Here is a 10,903-nt window from a genome sequence, read left to right as displayed (position 1 = left end):
GTTCGAATGAAAATCTATTACATTTTCTTATATGTTATATTACTAATTTTTACATAATTGTAAAAAATTTTCTTATAAATTCTATTATAAAGAGCATGTCAATTCATTTTTTTATTTTACAATCATATACGATTAAGAAAACAACTAAATTTGTTTGGACTTTGATTAATTAATTACGTAAACAGGTTGACCAACTTTACTATAATCATTATTTTAGTGAAAAATAGATATGTATATTTACTAAAATATTTTTCAAGAGATGATAAAATTGTAAATTCTTACTTAATCACATTCGAACATTAGCGTTAAGTATATAAAATAAAAAATAGCAATGATGCTCTACTAAATAATATAAGTGAATCTTAGTAGAAACATAAACTGGTATAAATAATATTATATGAAAAATGTTCACTCCATTTTTTTATATTTTTAAATTTTCTACTTTTTATTAGGTACTATATATTTGTGTGAAGAATAGTTTTAAAATCTGATTTACAACTTGATTTTATTATAATTCAGTTATTCTATTATTTTTTATTATTCCTAAAATGCAGGAATTTTTTTATCTTACGTTTTCCAGACATATCTGCTTCTAAAATGAGATATTGTATAAAATAGATCACTAGTAGAGTAATAGTACCAATAGTACACAAGAGTAGGCTGAGTTGTGACTAATAAAGATTCTATAAAAATAGATTTTCTTGTAATTATTATTTAAAAATGGAGATGTCTAATATTAGAAAAGAAACTTTTGAAAGGAAAAAAGTGAAAAAGAAGATGAGGTAAGATTTACTTTGCATAAATGTATTTAAAAATATAATTGAAATATAAAAAATATATGTAATATATACTAATTTATTACATTTTTTAAGTAAAGCACAAATGCAATTAGTAATAATTAAAAAGAAACAATGTGATGCAAAAGCTCTTAGAATTGTTGAACACCTTCTAGAACCAAAAATAGATTTCCAATGGCTTTTGACTAATGTAAGTATATTTTTATGTGTTTAAATAATTTGACATTTACTTTAAATAATTATCAATTTTTTACAGTTAGGATATATTAACAAAAGTCACATGGAAGATGTAATTGAGGAAAGGGCTATAATCAAATTATGTGGCTATGTATTATGTAGTAATGCATTAACAAAAATAATTGATCAACGATACCATATATCAACAACAAAAAATAAGGTTTATGATATAACAAGGCGTAAAAATTTTTGTAGTTCACATTGTTATGGAGCTTCAAATTACTTATTAGAACAAATGCCCACGAGTCCATTATGGTTGAGAGATAAAGAAGAAATACCAGAATTTAAAATATTGTTAAACAAAGACGAATTAAAAGAAAGTATGCTTAGAGATGAAATTCATGTGAGAGATATAGAAATGGTACTGAATTCTGAAAACACAGATGAACATGTACAAAATAATAAAACATGCAAAAGTACAGAAAATACACTTCTCAGTAAATCTTCAGAAGTTGAAGCACATGATGAATATACAATAAAAATGTCCCCAAGAAGTAGTGAAAATGTAGCAAAAAATATTATTGAAAAACCTGGTATTTTAAAAGAGTTTCCAGAAAATGGTGTTAAGGAACCTGTAGATGTGAAGAAAGTATCTATTAATTCAGAAGATAAAGGTAGCACTGCTAAAGACTACATAAATGATAATACTGTTAAAAGAATATGTACCATAGAAGCTAATAGCTTACTAGATTATACAGAAATTCAAAATACTACAAATGTAAATAATTGTGCTACTCTTGTAAATAAAGACAAAAATCAAAATACAGAAAATAAAGAACAAAATGAGTTACTTGAAACATCAGGAACAGAGGATAATACAACTATTTCAAAATATAATACTGTTATTAGTAATAAAGATCCTATACAAAAAATAAAACAAAATAAAAATAAAAAAAATAAGCAACAAAATTCTACTAAAGAAAATCAGTCAAATAAATTTTATAATCTTGCAATTCATATTGAACATAATGTAAGGAATTGGATTACTGAAGATACAATTTCTTTATTATTAGGAAATGAAGATATTAAAAATCAATTGTTAGAAAATATAGTTCAACATGATAGATACATGCATTTGTGTAAAAAATTAAATAAATTGCAGTTGGAAGATGAAAAAGACATCCATGTAGATTTAACAACAAATTCTTTAAAACCACTACCTCATTTATGTGTTCTTCAAGAAGAGGGGGAAAAAATGGAATTAAAAGTATGTACAGCTTAATTTAAAAAGTAAGGAATTTCTAACATAAGTATCATTTGTAGGTTCGGGCATTTTATAAAGGGAGTATGATTATAGAAAATCACAAAAACACTACAGAAGTTACTGATCAGGATAATGATTTTACTCCAATATTACCTTTAACAGAAGCACATGCACCTAAAATACTTCGACGTCGAATATTTTTAGACAAACTTAATAAAATGTAATATGATCTTCTATGTTTCTTTAATATTCTTAATTTATAATTTTATAAATATGTTTATTTTATATTTTTTTTTGTTATAGATTACCTGACCTATTATGTGCTTTAGCTAGTAATAAATTACCACAATATATATACAGCAGAGAAAAGAGTACTTTAATTAAAGCATTAATTAACACTTTCTCATTGTCTGCTGCAAATGTTATTTTTAAAACAGCTGAATGGACTCTTGTGGGTCTTATTATCATTAAAATGTAAGTATTTCAATAAACTGTAGATATTTAATTATCATAAAAATGATTAATGTTTTAATATATTTTACTTAGGTTGAGCATGATAGATCCTGAGCTAAAATTTGTATTGTTAAGCAAACAAGCATCAATGTACATCTCAATGATTTTAATGTCATACAAGTTGGATTCAAATTATTTAGACAGACTAGTAATGGAATTAATTAATAATACAGATAAACAAATACCTGTATAATAATAAAAATACTAATGTCGTTTAAATCATGCATATTATATAACATTTGAATTCTATTCTTTGAATATTGTATTTGAATAATATAAGTAGAATAAAGATATACATATGAAATTTTTATTATGTTTTACATTCATTATTCATTAAAATTAAAGAAACGTGCAACGTAAAAAACTAACTGTTCATAAGTTTCATAATTAAGTTTTATTTTTACATATATTAATAAAAAATGTTACATTATGTTTACAATGCTGGTGTAGGTACGCCAGTAAGAGGAGAGGGTGGACATTCAAGACCTAATGTATCTATTTGTGTTGTTGTTAATTGATCCTCCGTAGAGCGATTCCCAATTTTATCACGTAAAGCTTCATAAAGACTATGTACTGCTTCATTATGCTGAAATCATACATGAGGTTATGAAACTGTTATATAGTTATGATATAATATAACTTTATCTTTTTCTTTTAATAAAAATATATTACCTGACTAGTTGGTTGGAGTGCTTTTATTAGCGTATGAAGACGAGTCGGAGGTAACTTTAGATGGATGTACCAAAGTAACTTTAATAAATGGCGTGTAACATTGTCTCTGCCTAATCCAGCTAAGAAAAATTCGTCAAAGATGACTGTACAGAATGATTCATTAGGAAATTCATCAGCCATATTTAATATTAATAATGATACCTGCAAATCATGTGCAAATTAATTAATTATTATGCTATCAATGATTATTAAGTTTTAAGTAAAATGTACTTACTAAAGTGTGTAAAAAGGGATCTTCAAATGCACGTTGTGCTTGACAATTTGGTAAAGTAGCTAATACTCTCATTAAACCCCTAGCATCACCTCTACCTCTTCCTATTCCACCACCACCTCCTACATGTAATGCATAATACATAGACAAAACAGCAGCAACTCCTGAAAGTTGTGCATATGCTTGACAAGCATCAGGAGGAGGACCAGAATGTTCTATTATAGCAATTGCACTTTCTCTCTCATCAGGCGGAAGTTTACAATTTAATTGTCTTATTTGATCATCGACCTAAAATATGAATTACTAATTATTACATTTATTTAAAATTACGTATTACTATATACAGCCTATGTAAGTTTACCATTAAAGACATAAGTGCAGGTAGAAATTTTGTCACAACTTGACTATCTAGTTTCGGTTCCTTAAAATCTTGCGAATCAATCATTTGCCAAGCAGATAAACCTAATGCAAGCATTCTGAGTAACAATACAAGAACTGCATTTTCTCTAGGCAGTGCTTCACCATTTATCAAATGAAGTGCAATTTTGATTGCGCTACTAGCAAGGAAATTTACTGCATATGGATCACATAATATCATGCTTAGATCACCCAAGACTTGTTCTTGACCTCTCTGTAGAAAAATGCAGATCATTTTACTTTCTATCAATAAGTAAATAGGTATTATTAAATGCAAATATTTTTATTACATACCTTAATACTATCCAAAAAACCTTGTAATTCACGGGATCTTTTAATGTCAACATTCTTTTCTCTAATACATGCATCAAGGCACCAAGTAAATTTATGACATGGATCAACAGAAATAATATCTTGTACCTAAATATTTAATATTTAAATAATATTATATTCATTTTGCATAATATTGTATAAGTAATTTAAAATGATACAAATTTACCTCTAAATCATGTAAGGCCATTAATAATTCTGCTCTTAATGTACAATAATGTATATTTTTTGTACGTAAAAATAAAGTTCTTAAAAATTGTAATACCATGTCATATAATTTTACACTATGTCCAATCATATGTGCTAGTTTTTGTACTACTTCACCTTGTCTTCTTACCTAAATATATAAATTATATAATTAGAAATTCACAATTTTTTTAATGAATATTTATTTCTAACATACTATACCTTGGGAGAAGGCATAAAGAAAAGACTATTTAAGTTTCGATGATCAAATAATATTTGTTCTTTCTCAATGATATATCGACTAAATAATGGAGAAACTTCATCTCCAAATAAACTCTGATTATCTTTCCAAATTTGACGTTTAACTTCAGTGTCTGCATCATTGTATAATTCTTTTTCTCGAACAAGTACTCGTAAATATTTATCTTCTATGTGTGGAGTATTTCTTAAAATACACATAACAACTGGCCTTAGTGCTGCAACTCTTACAGCTGGAAAACTTTTGGACAATAATTCTTTTAATCTTCTGTCACCTGCTGAACCTCTGTCTGCTCTTTCTGTTCCAATTTCATTAATTCTTTTTATTAATTTTTCTCTTAATTCTTCAAGAACTGATGCATGAAAATCTAGTCTTCTTACTCCATGAAGATCAAGTAAAGGTAACATTGGACGTAAAGATGGTAATAAAATACCATTTTCTAACTGAAATTCTTCAATTGCTTTTAGCGGGTCTGTACAACTTGTTAAAGCATCTCTTAAGAAACCTTGTCCAGGTATACCAAGATCATCCAAACCATTTCCAATCTCACAACTATTTTTCACAGTATTCATTACTGTTTTGTTTATTTATATGGAATATCTTTACACACAAATGAATACAGAATTATAATGTAATATTATATGATTCAATAAATTTTTTAATAATTGCGATATATTTTAAGATGTACAAAGAATCATTTCTAAATATTTTTCATTTTTAATTGCAATTATTTATCAAATACGATTTCTCATCATATAAATAATTTTGTATTACTTTTATATAACCTGAAATTATCAGTATATTGTTACACATCATTACAATATCACAATAAATTTAGCAATAACTTCTTATTGAATTTATATATATACCTGCTTAAACCAACAGTGAATAGAAAGAATATACCTATGCGGCATCACTTGACAGCACAAATACCGCTACTCGACATAAACAACTAACGGACGACGGTAGCGCAGAGGTTAGCGCAATAGATTACGAACGTTCGGAACGCAGGATCCGAATTCCAGCGACTGAGTCAGATTTTTATTCCACGATTCTAAATAGGAAGAAAATATGGCAGTACCCCCAGCAGCGACATCTACAGCCACCAGCCACAATCATCACGGACACGACTTATACACCTCACCTATTTATACTTATTCTGTTTCCTTTTACGAAATATGTACCTATAGCTATATATGTATATGTATATTTATATATAGATAACACAAATGTCAGCTCAGATAAATATACTATGTGATGTATAAAGATCAAATTTACTCAAGTATTGTATTCAGATTGCTATTCTCTTAAATATAATGTAAATTAAAGTATAAATAAGATACAGAAATTGTCTCTAAATTTGTTAAGTGATCTGATTCGAGAGGGAATATATACTGTTTAACGTACATTCATTCATAAGATAGTAGCATTTTAGGTTACTATGGCACAATCAACAGCTAGTGGAACGTCTTCTCGACGATATATGAAAGAACACGATGTTAATGTACCATCTTCATCACGCTATGTGGATAGTGAATGGGAAACTAAAGAGGTAATAGTTAAAATTTGTTACTCTTATTTTTGAATCATAACAATTTGTTCTTGTTACTTTACATAAAAAATAAATTACACTCTATACATATGAAATTTTAAAAACATTTTACTCTTACTTATTTCTGTATAAACAATAGCAATGATTACATATATTTATTTTAATACTAGAATAATATTTACCTACAGTAAGCTTTTTATTTTCAATATTCTTAGGCTTTACGACAAAGAGAGCTTGAGGAAGCAAGAGCGCGAGCTGCACAAATGGAAAAAACAATGAGGTGGTGGTCAGATTGTACCGCTAACTGGCGAGAGAAGTGGAGCAAAGTACGTAATGAAAGGAATATGGCAAGAGAAGAAGCAAAGACGCTTAGATCAAAATTAGAAATTGCTGTAAAAGATGCAAATAGTTATAAACACGAATGCCAGGAACTTGAATTACAAAATGAACAATTAAAAAAAGAAATGGAAAAAATACATATGGTATTGTTAAAACACGCTGGCCAATTTGATCAACAAATTTTTACAGTTTTAGAATCAGATCCACAATTAAGAAATACATTAGGTATAGATGAATTATTGAAGTTTTACAATAATGTGGAACAAAGTGAAAGTGTAAATTCTCAGAAAGATTTACTTACTTGTAAAGTTCTTGATGACTCTAATGTTTGCTTAGGAAGTCATAGTATCTTACCAGATAGAGATATTGAAGAATATGTATTACAAGGTGCAGTGCCAAAACATGCTGTAGAATTATATAAAGAGAGCCCTCTTAATTCATTAGATAAAGATATTGCAGGATTGGTTGCAGATTCTAATTCTGTAGAAGATAATGTAGAGAAAAATTCGTCTTCATTACTAACTCGTATAGATGATTCATATGCACAAAAAATAATTTTACTCCAACATAAATTGGATGAAGCTACAAAAACTATTTCTACTGAAAGAGAGTAAGAATATGAAAAATTATTATTTGTTTATATCTAACTTCAATTTACTGAATTAATTGGATTTTATTTTAATAGAGAAAAAAATTCTTTACATCGTAGTATGGAAAAATTGAAAGCAGAAATAATACAATTAAGAGAACAGTGTGAAGAATTAGAAGAAAGCAAAGCTGATGTTACAAGAGAATTACTTGAACTGAAAGATCGGTTTCAAATTAAGCTTAGCGATGTACAAGCTGGTATAATTGATGAAGCTTCCAGTAGAGAAGGAATGAATCGTCGTCTGTGTGAACTTAGGGCTGAGGTATATCTTATAAATATATGTCGGAGAAGAGTCAGGAATAGGGTTGTGGGCGTTTGATAAATCTTCATTGGAATTGGCCATCGTTGTGGTATAACAAAGGTACAATCTGCTAACACGAGTATGGATACTACCGACTCTACAATCAACCGCGGCGGTTGAGCACTCGCAACACTAGTGATAATGGTCTTAGGTTCGATAACGAATCCGCGGTCAACGGGATGATAGATATCCTTGCTTACAAAATCTAACTCAAACGTGTAATACTCACAGATCGTAAGGCGCTACTCTCTTCGTCGATAAGATCGCAAGAAAGAATGAATTTTCGTCCTAATGATGCCACAGAGGAAAACTATGATGGGGTGTGTCTGAGGACACGAGATCATCGGATTCGTCGAGTATAGTCCTCGTTCCGAAAGTACGGGAAATTGACGTCGCTGTCAATTGGTCAATTTGGGACTGATGCTTTGGTGGTAACGATATTTGACCCTAATTATCCGATAGGATTACATACCGACGCTAGTTTGGATGTATATGAGGTTACTTTAATGCATAAGGTTGAAGGTATACATACTTACAGGTATACATACATACTTGACGAATCCGATGATCTCGTGTCCTTAGACACACCCCACCATAGTTTTCCTCTGTGGCATCATTGGGATGAAAATTCATTCTTTTACATGTTTGAGTTGGATTTTGTGAGCAAGGATATCTATCATCCCGTTGACCGCGGATTCGTTATCGAACCTAAGACCATTATCACTAGTGTCGTGAGTGCCTAATCACCGCGAGTGATTGTCAAGTCTGTAGTATCCATACTCGTGTTAATAACCCGTACCTTGGTTGTATCATGACGATGGCCAATTCTAATGAAGATTTATCAAACGCCCACAACCCTATTCCTGACTCTTCTCCGACATATAAATATAGAAATATATTTAAAACTTTGATATATTTGTAATTATTTGTGATTATATGACTTTAGTTAGAGAAACTTCAAGCAGAAAATGCAGCCGAATGGGGAAAACGAGAACGTTTGGAAACGGAAAAAATTTCTTTAGAACGTGAAAATAAGCAACTCCGTAATGAATTAAATGATTTACAAGAAAGGATAGAATCTCGACGATCACGTCCAGTTTCCACATCAGACAGCGATACAAGACAATTGCAACAAGAATTTTTAGTTAGGAATGTGGTTTGTACTATGTACTAACACTTTAATTTGAATATAATATATGTTTAGTATATAATTATACTAATTTAATTAAACATTTGTATTATTGTTTATTGTTAGACAATATTGAAAAAATCTCTGGAAGAAAAAACAACAGAACTTTCACATGCCATGAGAAGATCAGAGCAATATGAAGCAGAAGTAAAGAGAGTTAGAGCGAGAGTAGAGGAATTGAAAAAAGAATTAGCTGCAGTTCAAGATGAAGTGGATGCTGCAACTAACAATGTTCGTAAATTGCAACGAGCAAATAAGGATCTCTTAGAACAGTTAAAATCAGCTAATGTACAATTGGAACATTTTCGAAATAGGTAAATGGTAACAATATTTATTAATATCTTGATTATATTATATATCCACATTTTTTTCATTAAATTATAGAACTCATATTGACAATTAATTTGTTATCAGTACTGATACCTATTCGGTAGATGTAGGAACAGGAGAAAATCTTGAAGAAAAATTACGTATAACTAATGATGGCAAATTAGCAAATGGTAAGTTTCAATATATTGATTTTCGTATCAATTTAATAAATATAAATAAATCATATAAATACTATTTCAGAGTATGAGCCACAGGAGGCCTAGTATTCACTCATTTTAATAATAATATTAAATTAATTCGAGCAATGATAAATGTGAAACTTGGAATGTGAAAAGCAATTTTTTCCATATTTTCCAAAATGTATACACCAGTCGATGTAGCAATACTTTTGAATTATGTCAAAACCCTGTTAAATGTATAAGAACTTATTTATTTGATAACTGAACTGAAATAATGAAATATTATTGTCTATTTCAGTATTGTATTATTGTTTAAATTAGACTATTTTTTCAAGTTTGTATTATAATTTGCTCTTTCTTATTAATTTTACATATAACTGTATATATATATAATTCTTTTTGTAATGTTTTATACTATGAACACTTTTGTGAATATTTTAAATATTTCTTATTTGTAAAAATTCACATTCCAATGTATTATGTTTTAAATATTTTTACTGTATGTATATAAATAATGTATATAACTTAAATCATATATGTCGGAGATGAAAGGACACCGGAGCCGTCCCTCTGGAACTTCGGGAAAATCCGTAAAATCATAATTAAAGTTTACAGTCGTAATTAAACAATTTGCCGTTATCCTGCCCAATTGTACTTGTTTGCGATTTGTGATAATAAACTTGGGCTCAAGGCGACTGTCAATCAGTCGCCGAACGTAGCCGCGGTCAACGGGACGGGCGCTTCGCCTAACAAAGATGTGGAGTTATAGTATGATCTTCATTAAAAGAAATACCAATAGAGGTACTTGACAGTAAAACATTCCAACGGTTCCTGAGGACAATGAATACCTGATGTTGAGGCACGTACACAGCACAAGTCCAGTTAGCCCGAGGACCCGCTATAAAATCTGAGTTTTTCCGGCAATTAAGATTTTCCAAACGGACAGACAGTCTTTGTCCCAAACTGACCAATTGACAGCGACGTCACTTTCCCTTACTTTCGAAACGAGGGCTATACCCGACGAATCCGATGATCACGTGTCCTCAGATACACCCCATCATAGTTTTCCTCTGTGGCATCATTGGGACGAAAATTCATTTTTTCTTGAGATCCCACCGACGAAGGGAGCAGCGCCTGACGATCAGTGAGTTTGAGTTAGAGCAAGTATATCTTTCATCCCGTTGACCGTGGATTCGTCATCGAACCTAAGACCAACGTCACTAACATCGCAAGTGCCCAACCACCGCTGTTAATTGTCGAATCAGTGGTGTCCATACTCGTAGCATCAGGCCGTATCTTCGTTATCACACAACGATGGCCAATTCCAAGGGAGATCCATCAAACGCCCACAACCCTGTTCCTGACTCTTCTCCGACATATATGTATGTAATTTCAAATTTTGTTTCTTACCTAAAGACTGGTGAAGTTAGATAATGAGAGATTATCTGTACCATCTATGATACCTGATATTTATATGT

The 10,903-nt window shown here is 30.0% G+C and overlaps 3 protein-coding genes across 5 annotated transcripts; 2 read left to right on the top strand and 1 right to left on the bottom strand.

The window, feature by feature from the left end:
- The first annotated feature begins 607 nt into the window (after window positions 1-607).
- On the top strand, window positions 608-2,990 carry LOC117204565 (putative RNA polymerase II subunit B1 CTD phosphatase RPAP2). Of its 3 annotated transcripts, none has more exons than XM_033442085.1 (6): window positions 608-782; window positions 878-991; window positions 1,058-2,241; window positions 2,298-2,458; window positions 2,542-2,712; window positions 2,785-2,990. In XM_033442085.1, exons 2-6 carry the CDS (start codon window positions 883-885, stop codon window positions 2,942-2,944), a joined length of 1,785 nt encoding a protein of 594 aa, XP_033297976.1. In that variant the 5' UTR covers window positions 608-782; window positions 878-882; the 3' UTR covers window positions 2,945-2,990. The 3 variants fall into 3 exon arrangements, with proteins under 3 accessions (XP_033297976.1, XP_033297975.1, XP_033297974.1); XM_033442084.1 differs by having other exon boundaries at window positions 873-987; window positions 1,054-2,241; XM_033442083.1 differs by having other exon boundaries at window positions 873-991.
- Window positions 2,991-3,134: 144 nt separating this feature from the next.
- Window positions 3,135-5,671, bottom strand: LOC117204325 (negative elongation factor B). The gene is made up of 7 exons (XM_033441602.1): window positions 4,850-5,671; window positions 4,611-4,778; window positions 4,406-4,531; window positions 4,056-4,325; window positions 3,698-3,982; window positions 3,424-3,624; window positions 3,135-3,337 (listed from the first exon to the last, which is right to left on the bottom strand). The coding sequence occupies exons 1-7, from the start codon at window positions 5,456-5,458 to the stop codon at window positions 3,185-3,187; spliced, it is 1,812 nt and encodes a 603-aa protein (XP_033297493.1). The 5' UTR covers window positions 5,459-5,671; the 3' UTR covers window positions 3,135-3,184.
- Window positions 5,672-6,099: 428 nt separating this feature from the next.
- On the top strand, window positions 6,100-9,725 carry LOC117204326 (coiled-coil domain-containing protein 102A). The gene is made up of 7 exons (XM_033441603.1): window positions 6,100-6,438; window positions 6,654-7,387; window positions 7,463-7,688; window positions 8,674-8,883; window positions 8,983-9,230; window positions 9,331-9,416; window positions 9,487-9,725. The coding sequence occupies exons 1-7, from the start codon at window positions 6,328-6,330 to the stop codon at window positions 9,507-9,509; spliced, it is 1,638 nt and encodes a 545-aa protein (XP_033297494.1). The 5' UTR covers window positions 6,100-6,327; the 3' UTR covers window positions 9,510-9,725.
- The last annotated feature ends 1,178 nt before the right edge of the window (window positions 9,726-10,903 follow it).

This window comes from Bombus bifarius, unplaced genomic scaffold, assembly GCF_011952205.1.
Source record: "Bombus bifarius isolate JDL3187 unplaced genomic scaffold, Bbif_JDL3187 scf7180000007978, whole genome shotgun sequence".
NCBI lineage: Eukaryota > Metazoa > Arthropoda > Insecta > Hymenoptera > Apidae > Bombus > Bombus bifarius.
The sequence above is the reverse complement of the archived record's forward strand: the minus strand, read 5'-3'. Positions and strand labels throughout refer to the sequence as shown.